Source organism: Chelonoidis abingdonii, chromosome 17 (genome assembly GCF_003597395.2).
Source record: "Chelonoidis abingdonii isolate Lonesome George chromosome 17, CheloAbing_2.0, whole genome shotgun sequence".
In the NCBI taxonomy this organism is placed as follows: Eukaryota; Metazoa; Chordata; order Testudines; family Testudinidae; genus Chelonoidis; species Chelonoidis abingdonii.
Window position 1 is genome coordinate 2,985,732 of NC_133785.1, and position 20,945 is coordinate 3,006,676.

Genomic DNA, 20,945 nt, shown 5'->3' on the forward strand with positions numbered 1-20,945 from the left:
CTACAAAACCAGTTTCTCCTCCCTTGGTTTTCACACCCCAACTGCTAGAACAGGGCCTCGTCCTCCCTGATTGAACTAACCTCATTATCTCTAGTTTGCCTGCATATATATACCTGCCCCTGGAAATTTCCACTACATGCATCTGATGAAGTGGGTATTCACCCACGAAAGCTCATGTTCCAAAATGTCTGTTAGTCTATAAGGTGCCACAGGATTCTTTACAAATAATTAAGTTCACAGCTCTCCTTTAATATGCAAAAAATGTAGTGCTGTGTGCCCTGTATTTAGCCAATTCAAAGATCAATTACACAGTAACCGTATGATATTTCAGAATGTAATTGGAAAGGAATTCTTGCGGTTAATAGTAATTTTTTTAGTAAAAAAAATTTGGGACTGTATATTTAATTTCTATGTAAATCACTAGCAAAAATGAACCACATAATACCATGTCTACTGAAGATGTACCTACTATAGGGAACACAATGAAACTGAAACCTGTTATAGCATCACCAATAGATTTCCATTGCAAATCTGGTGTTCCTTGTTCTCTCCTCACCAGTTATACTTAATGCATGAATTGAAGAATATTTTTTTCTGCATGCCATAGCACAGTGAAAATTCACTTTATCTGTTCCTTACTGTCTCAGCTATCATCTTTCACTGCTAATAGATACTTGGGAAATATTTTAGCCAGAGACTATATTGTTAGTTAATTATTAGGGGCCTGATTTGGCTACCACTGAAGTCAGTGGTGAAATTTCAGTTACTTCAATGGGAGAATAATTGGGGCAAAGTTAATTAATAAGCTGCTTGCTATACAAAATCCATGTCATAATTGTTTTTTTCTCAGTAAGAAAGCTTTTAGTGTAATAAGTATTGTTGTGGCAGATGTCAGTTATACATTGTGTCCCAAGTTCTTGTTTTTATTGTCATAGCAAGTTTTGACTCTTGGGAAGACATTCTGTGGTGGTGTGGTGGATTATGTAGTGGTTTTGTGCAGGAATAGCTTAAGGACAGAGGGAACTGCTGGAGCAGCAGAAGAGTTTGATCTCTGTTTAGAGTCAATTCTTGAGGCAGAGTTGTTCCTTAAGAATAAGGGGATTGGTGTTGAACTGAGATGCCTATAAGAAATCATTGCTATTTGACCATCTCATTTCAGGACTTGTATCTGTGTATAAATAAAGCAAATTACATTTGGAATATACCCAGACTTAGCCTTTCTGATTTCTCCTCCACTAGAAACTAACCTGCAAGGCCCTAGACAACTGCTCCCACTCAGCAGAGGGGCAACACTGATGTCAAACAAGAGACTGATGTAGAAAGAAGGAGGAACAGTATTATAGTGTTGGTATATGCCTTTGGTTTTCTTACTTTAAGAGCTATGAAATTCTACTTGGAATCCAAAGCTTAAAATTTTGGAAAGAAAATTAATATTTCGTAATAGAATGACTGTTTAGCATGCCAATTTGAAGTAAAATCCTCCTCCAGAAATATCTGCTAAAAAACCCCAAAGCTAAGTAATACAACAAATACAGAGGAACATATTGTCAAAATGTGTTGGTCCTGTTTTGTCTCTAGAGGAATATAAATATATTTGAAGTAGGGTAGGTCAGTGTGATAGTGTTGTAAATTGGTCACCCAGATATTCATTGAGTGTCACATCTAGGGTCATCACTGAAAGTTCATTTAAAAGGCAGGTGACAACTCTTTGACCTTTTGAGCAAGATTTTGCAGAGTTTGTCCTAGTAGAGGCTTCTGAGTAAACTGAGAACATATAGATTGACATGATTCATTGTAGGGCCCTTTTTGCGTAAAAGTAAATGGATTTTTGCCATTGCTTTTAATGGAATCAGGATCACATCTTGTCATAAGTAACCGTTTTATTATTATAATATATATAGATTTAAGTGTGTTATAACAACAACATTTGGGATACCTCTTGTGGTGGAAGCATACTGATTTTTCTGAGTACCATAATTGAAATGAAAGAGAAGAGATGGCTAGCGTGAGGATATGGGTATGTAAAATAGACCAATGTGAAATAATCAGTTATGTATATATATTTATAATATACAGAAAATCATATGAAAACTAAACCTGGTGACTGATTGTTACATGTTCTTTCTCAAGTACACTAATGTGCATTACTGTACATAACTTTGTGACATTTTTCCTTTTTCAGGGTCAAGTGCTTTCGTGGGAAAAAGGTCCATGGGGAATATGACATCAGAGTTGAACAGGTAACTAAACTATTTACTCTAGATGTTACAAATATTTATTTATCATTTTCTCTATAGTCCCTTGAAAATTCAGTGCGTGTAAGTGGGCTAAATAGCATGTGAATTTGCTAGCTCTTCTTTTATGGAATTTCTTAAGCAATGCCAAAAGCTTCATGAAAATTTTGCTACTGTGCAATTTTGTTGTAAGTTATGAATGTGGCAAAATCAAACTTATTTAACTGAAAGGGGTACTTTTGAGGGGGGACCTTAAGTGGCCACCCCCCATTAACTGTTTTTTCTAATGTCCTTGTGGTAGTGGCATGGCGCATTATAGTCCAGTGTCATGACTCTGGTCCCTTCACTGCTGTGCCTGATTATCCCAATCCTTGCTATGGCCCTGGGATACAGCCTCAGGAGACTGCAATAAAGGTTTCAAGTATTCATTTTCATTTTAATGCAGCTCTTACTAGAGTATCCTTATAACTATGCGTAGTGGTAAAAATATGAAATGATCCGAAGGGTTAGTTACAGACAACTGATTTCCCAAAGGATGAGTAGGACTGAATTTTGGCTTTTTCTGGTTCACTCTATTGCCTGCTTAATTTTAAAATGTATATGTACCCCAGCTGCAGTTTTAGCACTTCTAAAACATGGGCTAAAGCCATATATATCTGGAGTGCCTTAGAAGGTTTATACAGATTTCACTTGAATTAGATTCTGAAAAGGGCAATAAACACATTCTTTGGGTGCTTTCAATGACTGGTTATACAAGGGAATGTAGCCATGAATATTTTCCGTATTTTTTTTTCCACTTAAAAGGGATTGTTTTGTCTCTGGAATCTTTGAATAAGGCCCTGAGAGAACAAAACATCATGAGCCAGGTCCTCAGCTAATGTAAATCCAACATAGCTCTACTGAATTGAATGTAACCACATTGCTTTATGACAGCTGAGAATCTGATCCACATTTTTAACTCAGAAGCATGGAAAGTCTTGTGGAGATTAGCAGGAGTGTTGTTGGGGTTAGGGAGAAGGGAGGCATATTATCTGGACCTAAAATATAGTTCAGACATAGATCCAATCCTGTAGTTCATGTCACACAAGCAGTACCCTTGTGGAGTAGGGTTGCCAACTTTCCGACTGCAGAAAACCAAACACCCTTGCTCCCCTCCACCTCCCACTCACTCCATTCTCCACTCCCTCCTTCACTTGCTCTCCCCCACGCTTGCTCACTTGCTCATTTTCACCGGACTGGGACAGAGGGTTGGGGTATGGGAGAGGGTGAGGGTGAGGGCTCTGAATGGGGATGTGGGCTCTGGGTTGCGGCTGGGGATGAGGCTTTGGGGTACATGAGGGGGCTCCTGGCTTGGGGGGTGAGGCTATGGGGTTTGAAGTGTGTGTGGAGGGGCTCCAGGCTGGGGCAGAGGGTTGGGGTTTGGGGGGTGCAGGCTCTGGGTGGGGGCAGGATGAGAGGTTTAGAGTGCAGGAGGGGGCTCAGGGCTGGTGCGGGAGGTTGGCAGGTGGTTGGCGGTGCCCGACCAGTGGGAGCTGCAGAGCCAGCACTCTGGTTGGGGGGCCATGTACGGAGCCCCTGGCTGCCCCTGCATGTAGGAGCCAGAGGGAGGGCATGCCACCGCTTCTGGGAGCCGCGTGGAGCCAGGGCAGGCAGGGAGTCTGTCTTAGCCCTGCTGCACTGCCAACCATACATTTAGCAGCCCAGTCAGCAGCGCTGACGAGAGCCGACAGGCTCCCTTTTTGACTGGGCGTTCCTGTTGAAAACTGGATTCCTGGCAACCCTAGTGTGGAGGCACATTGAAGTCATTTGGAGCACCACACAGGCTCAAGGATTCTCTTGGCACAGAGTCTGTTGCAGTGTCGGGATCTGCTTTTTGTGGATGGGACAGTGAAAGTTTGAGCAGTTTTTTTATTTTTGTAGACCCTACTAATCCCATGGTAACAGAAGTTTCTGACTGTGCAATTAACCTGAGTCACTGATACTATTTTAATATTTTATAGTTCATAACTGCCAGCAAAGCATTATCAGCATGTTGGACTTCCTGAACATCATAATGCAGGTAGAGGGTTCAGACACTGAGCAAACAACAGCATATGGTGGAAATGCAGGACTTGGAAAGTGCAAGAAAACTGCAGACTTCTCCATACCTTGGCACTGGAGTATACAAGTTCATGGAGGGCCCAGAGAAAATGTAGTCTAACAAAAAGGTAGATGGGGTATAGTCATAAATCCCCCTCCCCACTGAGTCCTGAGCAGGGGGAATTCTTAGTGTCACATTTGCCTTACTACTTGCTGCATTTGTTACACATAGTTATACCCAGAAATTGTAGGGCATGTTGCACCTTACGGACAAGCTTCCATGAGATGAGAATCCTGCTCACCGTTGCTCTGAATATCAGAGCACTTTCCTGTACTGTGAAATCTTTTTCCTTCTTTCCAGCACGGCTGTCAAGAATTTAATCTACTGTCCATTGGAGCACTTAGGCCCATATATTATATACAAAAATAAACCTGCAGCCTTTCTAGCACTTGTCAAATTTTTAATTCAATGGCAAAACACATGATTAGGATACTGTGAGAAGGCAGGCCCCTGGAACTGGTCTTTTGAACCTGATTAATTAATGGGAAAGATTAGAAGCCAGTATCAAATTAAACATATTCTTAATTAATGTTGCTATAACAGCCTCAGTTCTTAGATGTATATTCATGACTTCTGACATTTTCATTGTACAGTGTGTATGTTATCAATTTCATTTAAAAACTATGTGCCAAGGGTTTCATCCAGCAAGGTCCAGAGCATTCTGACCCCTCTCCATCAGAGCAGTTAAGCGTGTGTTTAAATTCAATGGGCTAGTCACATCCTTAAAGTTAAGCACATGCTTAAGTGCTTTGCTGGATTGGGTCAGATTAGTCAGCACTTTGCATGGCCAAGCTCTGAGGCTCATACACAGGTTTACTCAGGCAAACTTCCACTGACTCCAGTTTTCAGTGAGCTTTCTGTATTGGTATCTGGGACAGCAAAGATGCCTTCATTTATCCAACCGAAACACTATAGCTGGGTGCATTTCAATTATTCTGCTGTGCGGTGTTATAGTAAAAGCGCTTTGGGAGTCTGTGTAGATGAAAGACTATACATAAATGAAAAACATCCTATCCTTTTATTTCAAATAACTCACAAACAGTATGAAAATGAATTATTGTCCTTGTAAATGTCACATTTCTAGTGTGAGAAAATACCTCTCTAACAGAAATTCTGCATTTGTGAATTTTGACTGTATAGTGCTGTGTGTAGGATACTTGATGTGGAACCTCTTTAGAAGAAAAATAAATGCACATAATACAGAAAAAGTGTGCGTATGTCAGGACATTGATACACATTCTGTAAGCAGGTACTCTGTTTACGTATGGTATATGCCGCTAATTCACAGTTTGGTAATATGGTTTCTGGAAAACATAGGCTATAACTTTAAATAGTCTCTCTATTAATTTCCCACTGAAATGCCACACACACAAAAAAATAAATATCAACCTTTGATACAGAGATGAAGAAGGAAATACGCTCATCCTGTGTATGAGTCCCAAATAGGCCTTTACTATGTATATATTCATGCTTTAGCCCATTTTTTTCTTTTAGTATGTTAGAATTGTGGCAAACTTGTGGTGATGTGTATGTGGCAGACTTTTTTAGGTGAAAAGTATTTTTTTTTAATACTAGTTATGTTTCAGGCACAACATTGGCAATTAAATGCTAATGTTTAAAATAAAGAGAAGGAAGTTAGTTAAAATGTGGGTAAAATAAAAGCAGGTTGACTTATCTGAGTCTTTTTTCATAGGCACAATTTTCAGAGATCAACTTGATAGCCCATGCTGATGGCAGTTATGCCGTAGACATCCAAGCATTCCGTAATGGCACCAAAGTTGTCAGGTAAGTTTAAAAAAACAAAACAAAGAAACAAAAGAACACCTGACTAAAGCATAAGAAGGTGTAATCCTGGAAGTAAAGAATTAACTGTAATTCCTTAGTAAAATGCTTGAGTAAGAAGAGATACCTTTCTCAGTAGCTGTACTTGCCCACACGTGGTACCCCTGCTACAAGGAATTCTGATCCATGAGAAATGCCTCAAATTCACTGGGGTAAACATCAAGAAAGAAAGCAACCTGGCAGTGTGATGAAATCTAGTTATGACACTTGTGTGTGAGCAAGTATAACAGTGAGCTGACAAAGGATCTCTTCAGTAAATTATTACCATTTTTATGGGTGTGGCAACCTAATGGAATTGCCAGGAGAGTATAGAACTACATAGCATTGAAAGCTTTAATTTGTTTTCAGTTTTCTTTAAACATTCCTTCTGGTCCCCACAGATCAATTATTAGATTTGTTGACACTATACTGCAGTGAATTCCACACGGGGCCCAGTGCAGGATGAGGACCTAAATGAAAACAGATAATCTATTGTAATATGTGCATGCCAGTGTACCTGTATAAATATTTCCTTTCTGTTTTGAAGATGATTGAAACATCACTGATCAGTCGCAAGTACATTATACACAAGTATATTATTGTGAATTTTTCCCTGTGGAGTTTAAACAGTATCATAAAGGAAAAAAGGTTTTCCATACTGAAATCTAGTATAAACGCCCCACTTACCCTTCACGCAAGCTTTTTCAGTTGGAAGCCTTTTGGGGCTCGGGCTTTGTCATCTTGTGTGTCTGAAAAGCTCATATCCTGCTGCAGGAACTACTGCATTGAAAATAATAATGATAGTTTATCCTTTTTAATTTTATCAAAACATATAACTATGTTTCTGTATATGTCCTTTGTCATAAATAAGTGAAAAATCATGCAACTCCTGTGGCAGTCTTTTGGTTAACTATATCTCACCCTTTTTTGAAACTCCACCGTCTGAAGCCTATTAAATATTTGGACCGGTGTGGATCATTTAGAATCATAGAACCATAGAATTAGAAGGGCCAGGGCCATCTAATCTAACCCTCTGCCAAAATGCAGGATTTGTTGTGTTTAAATCATCCAAGACAGATGGCTATCCAGTCTCTTTTTGAACACCTCCAGTGAAGGAGCTTCCATGACTTCCCTAGGCCATCTGTTCCATTGTCCTACTGTGCTTACAGTTAGAAAGTTTTTTCTGAGACTGAATCTAAAGCTGCTATCCTGTAGTTTGAACCTACTGCTTCTTCTCCTGTCCTCTGTGTGTGGCAAGAGAGAACATCTTATAGCAGCCTATAAGAATGCAGAGGTACACTGAAGAGTGTTCTTTAAATGTTCAGCTGATAAGAAACCCTGTTTAAGCTACTTTTTAGTGTGTGGGTCAGATAACAGGATATGCACCATGTACCATTTTTTTCCCCCAAAATCAACCTCTTAGAAGATAGACACAGGAAGAACTCCACTTTCAGGGTGAAACAGTGGCCCATTGAAGTCAATGGCAAAAATTCCCATTGACTTCAGTGGGGCGAGGACTTCACTTGTAATATATACAATGAGATTTAATAGCAGTTTTTTATTTCTGAATACTTAGATGAGAAAACTTATGTTTCGGTAGTACTTCCTAATATGATTCAAAGGGAACTTTTAGCACAGCTTTGCAGAGCAAAATGTCACTTTCTGTACAAAATCATACATTTTTATGTATTTTCCCAAGAGAGAAACTTTCCATTTTATAGGGTTTACCAGGAAGATTTTTTTAAACTTGCAAAAGCTGCCTTTCGTTTTCACAAAAAAGGGGGGGAAATTCTGGAAAAAATGGAAAAACGTTTGTCACAAAACATTGAGATTTTGGGGTTTGGGAGGGTTTGTGCCAGTGGTGAACATTGTGTACACATCTCTGTGTGTATGTGTTTACAGTATGTATATGCAATCATGTGTAGAACTGTAACTCACTCTCTTTATTCTTATTAGAATGTACAAACGTCTTGCATTCCTTCCTCTAAATCTCATGCACCAAAGTCTTCAACTGAGAGGGTATGGGGTGGAAGGGAGACTTAGGTCAGTTCCATCTTGGATCAATTCAGAGAGCTTACATTTTAAAGGGGCACTTACTATTCTTTTCCTTTGTCTAAGTGCACAGTACACTCTGAGGTGATGTGTAATCCCTCGATGATTTTCTCCTTTTTGTAAGATAAAGGTGCAGTCTCTCCCTTGCCCTGGCTGCTCTGCAAAAATAAAGGAGGAGGATCATTAATCCTTCAAGTGTTTTTACCCATACTGTGCCGGTAAATTGAATTTCCTTACATGACACACACTTCAGTGCACTTGACGTTCCCCACTGAAACCTAGATCACACATTCTCAGAACTACCCTGTAAATACCCTAAGGATAACTCGATAAAAAGCAAGCATTAATTTACCAGTTTGTAGTCCAGTCTACAATGCCATTTCATCTAACTACTAATCTTTGTAATGTTGCTCCAGACAAATTATACCGTATACTTGGAAAACGGTGCAAATGTCCAGCTGCATTCAGGCTGGGAATATTGAATCTTCTTAAGAGATTTGAATGTGCAGTTGCCGTTGATTTTTAGCAGGAATTACGAGTTCAAATCCTTTAAATAGTTTTGAAAAATGAAGTCCTAGAATATTGCCTGCGTTTATTTTGGGCATGCTTTTGTAGCATAAAGAGATGTAATTATAGTTGAGTACTTGATTTACTGTCAGCTTCTTGCAACTTTTTTTCCTTTTTCTGATTGTAAAGCTAATGAACACCATTCAATTCACAATATGCTTTGATGCCCCACAACTCTCAGCACCCTGTTCCTTGGTATTATTATATTGCTCACCATAGATTAATTGCTTCAGGCTAGTCACTGATATTTCTAGACCTGAAATTTAGTGTGTTTGGGAATCTGTCGCTAGCCTGTCACAGGAACTTTTTCTAAGGAACATTATAATTCTAAACTGAATATTATGATTCTAAGTCTTCTGCTTCCCTTCACCTCCAGCATTGCCAGTACCTAAATTTCAAGGTTTCAGTTGCTTAATTTAGTAAAGCATAGTGATGAGTGGAAGATTTTGTTGGGTTTAGTTTTGGATAAACATCCAGAAACTCAGATGCTTACCTGAACCATCAGAACTAGGAGCAAACTAGGGATGTAAATATCGTTTAAAAAGTTCACTACTTAAACAATTAAAAACATTTCATTTATATGGTTAATCAATTAAAAGGCTGGCCGGTGCGGCTGGGCCAATCCGACAAGGGCCGGCAAGGCTGGGGCTGGGGCTGGGGCTGGGGCCGATCTGGCAGGGGCCAGCACGGGTGGGGCTGGGGCTGGGGCTGGGGCCACTGGGGTCGGCAGGCCGACTGGTGGTTAACAGTTAAGGCAAGTTAACTGGTAAGAGTAATGCTTATTGGTTAATGTTTTACATCCCTAGAGCAGACCCAAACCAAAGCCAATGGACCTGAATACTTTGGGGTGTATGAAACCAGAACCCCCGTCAATATCTGAATTATGCTAATAACCCTTACGTTGATAATGGACCAGGCCAAAACCCAGATTGAGATATCACCAATCCAGGGCCGGCCCACAACATTTTGGCATCTGAGGCAGGGAGCTCAAATGATGCCCCCTTGCTTGGGCCAAAACTTTGAAAGGTCTCAATTCTGCCTCCTTCCTGTTCTACTCCTCTCATGGTACTGCTCTGCTACCTATCCTAATAAAGGAGAACTAACAATTTAAAATGCCTTGTTCAAAAATTTTAAGTAACACTTACACTTGCTGTTCAGGGATTTGAAAATTAACTTTTCTTGTCTGCATAGTAAACACTGGCATTTTTATCTGTTTGAATAATGGTGGTGCTTTCTGTGCCTTCTTGGTTGCAAAGATTTGAACTGCTTCCTCTGAAGGTCCACAGTCTGGGCCAGCTAATGCTCTATTGAGATGGTGGCAAAGCCGATCAGCCTTTCCTGTGTCATTGTGGAGCGTAGATGTGTTTTTATTAACTTCAGCTTGGAGAAGCTGCGTTCTCCACTGGCAACTGTTACAGGAAGTGTTAGAAGTATGCACAGAGAAACAAAAGCATTTGAAAAGAGCGTGGTCATCTTATTTGTGCACATATATCCCAGAACAGCCTTTGGGGTTGATCCTGCTGAAATGTATCTTGAAAGGGCTTTCGATTTATCACCTAAATCACTCGCATCAATATCATGCATGTCATCATGTGTCAACACTGTCTCTGGTGCCCTGCATTGCTGGTGTAGTTTTGGAATATCATACAACATCTCAAATATACTGCTGTGTTCCTTGAGCTGCAAGAAACATTCTTCAACTGACTGTATTGCACAGTCTAGCACCTGGTTAAAGAATTCAACTTTGAATTGTTGTTTGGGGTCTCTTAGGGATTACCCCATGCCTCATAATCAAAATGTCATTTTCTTCGGTGACACTTGTATTCTTGAATGGGTGGGGACATAGCTTCAGTGTGAAGTTCCTCTGCCAACTTCTGGTGCACTCTTCAGAACGTTTTGAAATCCCTCATCTGACCAGTAAGACTAAGTATGACTTTCCGTTGTCCAGTTGTTCCGTTGCTCCAGCTATATCAGGGTCAACACCTTGGAGTTTCTTGCATACAACATTTATTTCAAACAGTATGTCATGCCACAACACTAAACGACACAGCAATTTGAAGTTATGCATGTTTCTGGTAATTCCGTTTCCCTCTGCCACTGTTCTCCCATGAACAGTTCCTGTTATAGCATTATCCTCCGTAATGGCAACTATGGCATCATCTAACTTCCCAATTTGGTGTTTGTAGAGGAGCGGACTCACCCCTGTGGCGCTTCCTGCTGGGGACTTCTGGGAATTAGCTCGTTCCAGCTCCAGAGTGTCCTCTGCAGGCCGGTGATCTGCCTGTCCTCTGGCCCCCATGTCCCTCCTGGAACTGGTGCCCCTTTATCTGTGGTGCTGCCCCCTGGCAGTAGCCCCTCAGTCTTAGAGTCTCCCCTCCCAGGGGAACCCCCACTCACTATCCCCACCTCCCCTCAGTATATGGCTATTGGCAGTCATTATCTAGCCCCTGCGCCCTGGGGCAGACTGCGGTATCAACCTACTCATCATTGGCAAGGTTGGGTTTGAACCTGCTGCCTTTGCCTACCCCTGGGCTGCCCTCTGCAACCCCCATTACCTGTTAGCCCCAATGCTAGACCAGAGCCTGGGGCTTTCCAGGCTGGAGCTCCCTAGCTCCTCTGCCTTTCCCCAGCCCTGCTCCACTCAGGTACCCTGTCTCTAGCCCCCTGCAGGCAGGCCCATCTCCCTCTACAAACAGAGAGAGACTGTCTGGGCCTCTGGCTCACTGCCTTTTATAGGGGCCCGCTAGGCCTGATTGGGGCATGGCCCCAGCTGAGCCTACTTTCCCCCAATCAACCCAGGCTTCTTTCCCCAGCCATAGCCCTCTCCTGGACTGTTTTAAGCCCCGAAGGACAGGAGTGGGGTAAGCACCTCACTAGAGCGTTTGGTAGGCTTAATTGCCTCCTCTCGATTTTCCCATCATGTGGCACTCAAGGGGAATGGAGAGAAGATCTTTCAGCACTCCACTGAAGTCCTTCCCAGAGGGACAGAACCAACTCTGATCTCATTTACACTGCTTAGTGTTGAAGTCAGTGGAGTTACTTTGGGGTTATCTGTCTAAATGAGATCAGAATCTGACCCACTGTATTTAATCTGCTGTGGAATTTGATGACTTTCTCAGCCTAAAGGATGCAGGGGTAAGAAAGAAACCTTTAGTTATGATAAAACTAAGTTTGTGTGGTCAGACTTGTTTTCCAAATTTTAAAAATATTTTCTGGCATCATTTACCAATTTGTTTTGGTGTTAAGTTCTTCCTGTTAGGATATTTGACAAACATTAGTTGTTTTATTTAAAGCTATTTCAGTGTTTGCACAGGATTACATTTAATATTGCCCACACTTCCTGCTTTTTGAAGACAGCTAATTCATGATAAATTAGGCCCCCATTGTATTAAAATGGATTTATCATTAGCAATTAAGTTCAGTTAAAAGGAATAAAGCAAACACATTAAAGTATCTAATTCTGCTTGACTGAAGTGGCAGCAATTTATATAAAATACACATTGAAATTATTTAGCAAGACTGCCCACATGTTTTTAAAGTTAAACATTAGGACATTGGTTAGGATGACACGAAGCTGGGGGGTATTGCTAACACGGAGAAGGACCGGGATACTATTCAGGAAGATCTGGACCACCTTGTACACTGGAGTAATAGTAATAGGATGAAATATAATAGTGAAAAGTGCAAGGTCATGCACTTAGGGATTAATAATAAGAATTTTAGATATACGTTGGGGACGCATCAGTTGGAAGCGACGGAGGAGGAGAAGGACCTTGGGGTATTGGTTGATAGCAGGATGACTATGAGCCGCCAATGTGATATGGCTGTTAAAAAAGCAAATGCGGTTTTAGGATGCATCAGGCGAGGTATTTCCAGCAAGGAGAAGGAGGTGTTAGTGCCGTTATATACGGCGCTGGTGAGACCCCACCTGGAATATTGTGTGCAGTTCTGGTGTCCCATGTTTAAGAAGGATGAATTCAAACTGGAACAGGTTCAGAGACGGGCTACTAGGATGATCCGAGGAATGGAAAATCTGCCTTATGAAAGGAGACTCAAAGAGCTTGGCTTGTTTAGCCTGGCCAAAAGAAGGCTCCGGGGGGATATGCTTGCTCTATATAAATATATCAGGGGGATTAACGTTAGGGAGGGAGAGGAATTATTTAAGTTTAGTACTAATGTAGGCACAAGGACGAATGGGTACAAACTGGATATTAGGAAGTTTAGACTTGAAATTAGACGAAGGTTTCTAACCATTAGGGGAGTGAAGTTCTGGAACAGCCTTCCGAGGGAAGTAGTGGGGGCAAAAGACTTATCTGGCTTTAAGACTAAGCTTGATAAGTATATGGAGGGGATGTTATGATGGGATAGTTTAATTTGGGCAATTGATTTTGGATTATCAGCAGATAAGTCTACTCAATGGTCTGTGAGGGGATGTTGGATGGGATGGGAACTGAGTTACTGCAGAGAATTCTTTCTTGGGTGCTGGCTGGTGAGTCTTGCCCACATGCTCAGGGTTTAGCTGATCGCCATATTTGGGGTCGGGAAGGAATTTTCCTCCAGGGCGGATTGGCAGAGGCCCTGGAGGTTTTTCGCCTTCCTCTGCAGCGTGGGGCATGGGTCGCTTGCTGGTGGATTCTCTGCAGCTTGAGGTCTTCAAATCACAATTTTGAGGATTTCAATAACTCAGTCATGGGTTAGGGGTTGTTATAAATGTGTATGGGTAGGGTTTTGTGGCCTGCCTTGTGCAGGAGGTCAGACTAGATGATCATATTGGTCCCTTCTGACCTATGAGTCTATGAGTCTATGAGACAAAAAAAGCGGTGAAGTACTTTAACTTTTAAAAGTTTTTATAAAACAATGCATCTCTGAGATACAAAGGGTAAAAAACTGAAGCTAGAATACTGCAAATACAACATGTATAGATAATGCACGTGGTATATAGTATATCGTATATCAGAGTGAAGTGTTGATATACTGCTGTGCAACTGAAGGGAGTATCTAGCATAAGTTTTTGAATCTGTAAGAATGCCAGCTGGACTGTTCTCTAAGGCTGTCTACGCTACGAGTTAGGGGTGTGATTGCTCTGCTCATGTATACACACTTTTGCCTGCTCTCATCAGTCTGGCGTGAGTATAAATAGCAGTGTGGCTACAGTAGCACAGGTAGTAGCAGTGGAGGCATGGCTTAAGTATGCTAAGTATATACCTACCAGTTTCAGGTGGGTTTGTGCTCAGCACAGCTAAACTATGCCTCTGCTGCTGCTGCCCGTGCCACCATGCCTATACTACTGTTTATGTGGGCGCTACCATGATGAGAGCTAGTAAAAGTGTATAGACATGACCAAGGGAATCACACCCTAGCTTGTGGTGTAGATGTAGCCTGAAATTCCTCTGTAGCTCTTATTCTTCATACAAGTATATGATACCATTGGTAGTCATGACTTCTCTAATAGCAAGAAACTGAACAGAGGTGCAACAAAGCTGTAGCTCAAAAATCACAATGTTCACCTGGTTTTGTACTTCAGCCAATAACAATCTTTTTTTTTTCTGACCTTGAATTCATTACCTCTCTTGTAAAAGCTAATTTAATTAATCTACTACTCTCCAACAGCTCCTACAGCTTTCCCTTTTAAGATTCTCTTTTATCAGAGAAAGTACTTTGATCATTGCCTAATAGTTATATATCCTTTTCTCTTTAGGTCATTCAGACCTGATTTTGTTCTTGTTCGACAACATTCGTTCAGTATGGCTGAGAACGAAGACTTCCGTAACTTAATCATTGGAATGCATTATGCTGGTATTCCCAGTGTCAACTCTCTAGAGTCAATCTATAATTTTTGTGACAAACCGTGGGTGGTAAGTGATAAGTTCATTATTAAGCTTTGAATGTAGATTCCTGGTGCAAAAAATTAAGTGGTTATTTTCTTTTGAGTTCCTAATGTAGTAATAAATTCCAAGCCATCAAGTCACTCCTCAGAGTGGCTAACCTGCAATGAAAAGGGTAGAAAGAAAACAAGCTGTATTTCTATATGTCGCATTATGAATGAGCCAGTATAGGAGGAGTAAAGACTGAGAACATATTCAAAATAATGAAATAAAGGTGAGGAAACTGGCTGAAAGCCCACATGCTGCTAACATCCTCCCTCAATTGAGGAGGATGTGTTTATTCACAGCTTCTGGGAAAAGTGAGTTAAGAATTTTTTTTCAGACTTGTGGCTTTTAACATAATCTAAGCTAACTTTTTAACCATTGTTTTCTTTCTATTTGTGAATGATTTTTAGGCAGTGCTCTAGCAAGGAGATATGAAGCTATTAGCTTCCTTATTTTGAAAGCTCTTTTCATAATCTTGTAAATACTAACGAGGACTCAGATTTTGCCCTCGGTTACATATAGGGCAATTGCTGGGGCCACTTGTGGTTGGGTAGTTCTCATATACAAACCAGACCTGTCCAGACTTGCACTTAGGCAGGCCTGTCAGATCCTCAAACATTCTGTTTAAGTTTGCTTTATAAACACAGAGGATAAAACAGAACGTGGTTCTCTTTTTGGTGCAGCAGAGTCAGAGCAGAGCCTACAGAGTTGTGTGTCGGGCAATAATATTGACTTAAAATATATTGTTGTAAAAGGCTCGTTTGAGATTAAAGCGTAAGAAGATTATAGATGGTGCAATTACCTTCCTTTTCATAGCAGAGTCAATGGCCCAATGGAGACTGCTGTGGGTTATAAATAATAAGTGATTCACAGGTTTTTCCTCTGAAATATGAGGAGGGAACGTACCCCTGACAACATATTTTTTCCACTGAGGGAAAGTTTTACTCTAGTCCTCTTAACTGTCCTCAATATTTTTATTTTTAACATTTTCTAAGAAAGGTCCTCCAAAGAAAAATGACCACCATTACTGTACACAGCACACAGTTATTTTATAACCTTTTATGTTGTGATAAACTAAAGCAGATGCCCTATAATTGAGAGGTTATTTACATTGCTGCACATGTTATTTTAATGCACCTGTTGTTTTCTGCTCTGTGTGGCATTTCTTAATGCTTTGATTCATCTTATGCAATAAAGCTGGGCAATGAGGCAAAATCAGTGGCATTTATATGCAATAATGGTGTAATAAAATGTTAATGAATAAAAGCTCATTGTAATCTCCTCCTAGTGCTGTTAGAGCTATGAGTAGTTTGAAATATTTAGGTATGCACTGAGCTTGGCAAGCCAGGGGAAAGCTTTTGTAAGCACACTGTGCTGGACTTTCAGATGACTGTGTTCTTCCTCCCAGCAAAAAGGAAAGATTTCTCATAGCTGATCTTGTCACATGTAAAGAATCAGCAGGGAGCTTTTGCTCATGTAAGTCTGATCATGTCCATAACAGACAGGAATTATTTGAACCTTTATTCTAGTAAATTCCAAATAATATGTTAAAACAAATGTAAGGTTGCACATTTGAAACTAAAAGATCTCAGTCATGTTGCACATGCTCATTGTTTAATAGTGTGCCCATTACAAGACAAATAATAAAGTTACAGAAACTATGACATATTTAGTCTGACTCACTTCAGGCATTTGATATAGAGAGTTTCCAAACATGGTTATAAAATTGAGGTAGTGATATGATAGGTAATAATGAGATGGCACTTCTCTTCTAAATCCCATTTGTTGAGGCTCAAAAAATTACCTTTTTGGCTGAAGTTTCCCATACTAGTCTCAGCCCAGAAATAAATGCTTTTAGAAAAAGGACATTAAAATATTTTTCAGCTGATTTTTTATTTTTATTTGAATGTGGAGGAGAATTTTTTTTCCTTTCTAAATGCTGATAACTAAAAGATGTCTGTGTTTTAAATTTTGAAACCTGGTCTGTACATAGCCCAGAGTAATGCCTTTTGACATTTCTCAGAGATTACCATTTAGAAATAAGTAAGTTAACAATATTTGAAAATGTCAGACTGGTCACATATATTCATTTAGTTTCCTGATCTTCTTAATCATTAACTATAGGCTGCTTCTGAAAAGCTGTCTTCACAAATGCATGACTGAGGGGATGATTTGAACCTATAGATATTTCTATACATGTAATTTATATGCTATGCAAAAAGTGTGGACGATTTATATGAACATAGCTCAGTGCCTTTGTCTTGCATATGTTACTCTCCTTAACGTCCTCTCAGTTCCTTATGTAGATCATACTCTATATCTTTGCCCATGTGCATTACAGTGCACCGGCAGAATCACTTCTATAAGCAGAAGACTAATATGAGCTGTTAACGATTTCAGAAGTGCTTTTACTTTAGAGAAGGCTGTTCAGTAACTAGGCTCATGCACCTGCCAACACTCACTTTTGTTAGGACCATCGACATGCACTTCAGTTAAACTTTCATACTGACTCAGTTAAATCATCCACGAGATGCATGAGTAATATTCTGTTTTGTTAGTCTTCTGCCTTAATATCCAGCATGTAGATTTATAGCATGGAATAAGGATATTGGAGAAAAAGCTAGAACTAATCTAAAAATTAAATGAAAGGGGAGAACTCTGCTATTTGGAGTAGAAGTTGTACATCTATAATCAAGAACATTTTTCTTCTTAGATTCTTGCCCTTCCAATTTGGCTTACATACTAGATTAAAAATGGTAATATAAAGTACTTTCTGATCATTTGGGCTGTATTTTACATTATTTTATATCTTAATTTATAGTAAACACCATTCTGTATCTAAATCTGTGTGTTCAATAGTGACAATTGCCCATGCAAACTCTGAGTGCATTTTTGTGAGTGTAATTGCGTATGTACTATTGTGTAAAGATTGCCATACCATTTACTGTATATAAACCCTCTCGTTATTGCCCCATTTAGAAAAGACCTTCTGGACAATTAACCTGTTAATACGGGTGAGCAAGCAATCTTATGAAAATTATTCATAGAAAAATTATACCAAAGTTCAAAAGTTTAATATAAAATTATAAACCAGATGTCCAGGTCTAGCCATCAGTCACAGTCTTCATTAACAATTGATGAGAAATAGACTCAGCCTGTCCGAGCAAAGCCTGAGGTAATTTATTTAGCTAAAAGTGGTTTATAATGGGGTCTGGAAACATTCAGTGATTGATAACACGATACAGACAGTGTATTTTAAGTCTGGCACAGGTTGATATTATCTGGTGGCTGGTTAGTCCATGGGAAATCACTCGATTGTGAGAGTGCAGTTACTAACGAACCACACAAAACCTCCATCACAATTGTCTTTAATTGCTACCCTTGTTGGCAGTGCTAATAGACAAGCAAAAAACAATATAATTGGGGGGCAAAAATACTCTCTGAGCCATAAAGGTTGTCATTCAAAAACCTGAGTTTATGCACCTTGATGGAGCAGTATAGGGGAAACTAGCACTTCTGATAACCTTAATTTCCCTGTTCTGGAAAGAAATTCAGTTAAGAGACTTCTTTGGTCACTGGTGCTGTCAATCTGGCACTGTTCATTAACCTTAAATTGATTTCAAAATAGAAGTGAAAATAAAGAAACTAAGCAGGCTGAAAATTGCACATTTGATAGTCTGACTTGGATTCAGCCTATTAGATCAAAAATTGAGACACTTTCCCTTGGGTGCATCTTGAATGGGATAACACCAAACTGGCTGGAAAGAGCAATACTTGTAATCCCAAATAAGGAGGCATACATTTCCCTGAGAATCTGAGTATTTTCCCATCCTGAAAGAAATTACAGTTTTCCAGGATTTCTGACTGGAATGTGTGAAGGTCAATTTGGAACAATGTCTTTCTGTTGCTCTTACCTGGCTTAATCTAAAAAGTGAAAAGAGCCTCTACTTCTGTCAAAACCCTCCTGTTTACTTATGAAGGATTTAAATTCCTAATATAGTCTAATTGCATCAGATGACTGTCCAGGAATGAATTGTTCGTGAAATCTCTGAGGTATTGATTCCTTTGCAGTGGCCAGAATTTTACAGCAAAAATCTTGGTAGATGGCACTGATGTTCTGAATATTTGATTTCGAGCCATAAGAGATGCTGTCAAGGCTGATACCCTACTCTGGCACTTCAAGTACAGAAGGTGAGGGCCCTCAAGAGCTTTTCCTTATACTTAGTTGGAACTACCAACTGTCTCTGAGGATGCCAGTCCTCCTTGTGCCCACCAGAAAGGGTTTCCTTGTATAAGAGTGCTCCTTCTACAACAAACCTGGACCTATTGGAAGAGCTGAGAGGTGGTGGGTCGCTCTGTGCAACCGTCCAAGCTCCCTTGAGGCTTTCATCTGCTTCCTGCTCTGCCTGGAACTAGTCCCTTGATGCTGGAGACATTTGTTTCTTGCTGGGTTGTGGTCTTGGGCTTGGTGCTGGCTCCCCTGACTCTGGTGAGGATGCAAGCACAGGCTCTGGCGCTGACTGCTCTGCCAGTTCTGATTCTTGGGCTGGGTCTCAGGAACTGGATCTACAACTGCTGCCATAGACTTTGGTCTGGGGTCTGGTTTCACCACCTCTGACTGGGTCCCTTTAGGAGGCTCAGGAATGGAGTTAGGTGTGGAGTCCTGTTTAGCCTGGCTGCGAGTGACCATTTCCACCCTTGTTGTTAGCCGCACATGGTTGGCTAAGTCTTCTCCCAGCAGCACGGGAAGGGGATAATCGTCATAGACTGCAAAAGTCCATATTCTCTGACCAGCCCTTGTACTGGACAGGCAACTTGACTATAGGCAAGTTAAAATAATTGGCATTAAAGGGTTACATTGGTGGATAGTTGACATCTGTGCTCCAGTGTCTCTCCATGCTGTAATCTTCCTTCCACATACACTTACAGTTTCCCTTCGCTCTGGAGGTATTTGCGAGGCATCTGGGCCTGAAGGCTCTCGGTGGGACCCCAGGGTGACGGGTTGCAGACAGCTGTTCTTGGGGCAATTGGCCTTGACGTCCCTCAGCTCATTACATTTGAAGCATTGCCGAGCTGACTGTGGGCTGGGGCAAGGTGGGTGGTTGCAGAGTGGGGTGATGGGTTGAGAGGGCATCTGGGGTTTCTCTGGCTGTGTGGAGGGCTCCTCCTTGCGAGGTGGGGACTTGGGCTGACTCCAATGGTGGGGTGTCATCTCAGGTTGCTCCTTCTGGTATCTCCACCAACTGCTACTAGTTTTCTTCTTCTCTGCTACCTCACCCATTTGGCTCTGATCTCCCCCACTTCAGTTATAGTTTTGGGCTTCCCAACTAGGATGTACTTTTCTGTTTCCTCAGGAACACCCTCAAAGAACTGCTCCATTTGTATAAGGACAGACAGATCTTCCAGAGACTTAACATTTGCTCTTGATATCCAGGCATCCAATTTTTTACAATGTGGTAGGTGTGTCAGGAAAATGCCACGTCTGGTTTCCGCCTTAGGGCTTTGAACCACCGACGGGCATGCTCGGGTGTTAGCCCCGTCCTAATTCTGGCCTTGTGTTTAAAAAGTTCGTACTCGTTCATGTGCTCTTTAGGCATTTCAGCTGCCATCTCTGCTAAGGGTCCACTGAGTTGTGGCCTCAGCTCCACCGTATACTGATCTGAAGGGATGTTGTACCCAAGATAGACCTTTTCAGAATTTTCTAAGAAGGCCTCTGTATCATCGCCTACCTTGTATGTGGGGAATTTTTTGGAATGGGGAATGGTTACCTGGAGAATGACTGTTAGGGCTTCCTGATTGATCCAGCTTAGCCTTTTCCAGCTCTAAGTGCTTCAGCTCCACTTCTAAACACTTCATGTCCAAGCACTTCTCCTCCGCTTCCGCCTCCAAGCGCTTCATCTCTAGGAAGAAATTCCTTTCTCCCACAGTCAGAACTCAGCCTGGGTTAAGGACATCCTGCCATCCTGGCACTGGGATCTCAGTTGGGGGAAGGCTGACCCTTCCCTCCTGGGAAGTGTCTGTTCCCACATCCCCTCCCTGCATTTCTGTCATGGAGCTGTATGTCTGGGCTTGATCTGGGTCTGTCTTCTCTGTGGCATGCTGCTTTAGGAATATTTCTCTACAGTTTCGGTGCCTGACCTCAACCTCATGCACAAGGCTGCCATACTCTAGGCTAGCTATTTCATTGCCACGAAGCTGAAAAAAAACCAGAACTGCTTGTTGGACTCCCTGGCTTGGCAGGCTGAACCCTTTTTATGCCTG

The 20,945-nt window shown here is 41.1% G+C and overlaps 1 protein-coding gene across 2 annotated transcripts in view; it reads left to right on the top strand.

Annotated features, from left to right (window-relative positions):
* The window catches only part of SYN2 (synapsin II), a 462,636-nt gene that overhangs the window by 261,521 nt on the left and 180,170 nt on the right, over positions 1-20,945 (top strand). For both annotated transcript variants that reach the window (XM_075073408.1, XM_075073409.1), the window contains exons 2-4: positions 2,183-2,240; positions 6,068-6,159; positions 14,513-14,669. In XM_075073408.1, coding sequence (XP_074929509.1) covers positions 2,183-2,240; positions 6,068-6,159; positions 14,513-14,669 — 307 coding nt within the window. The remainder of the gene's footprint in view (positions 1-2,182; positions 2,241-6,067; positions 6,160-14,512; positions 14,670-20,945) is intronic.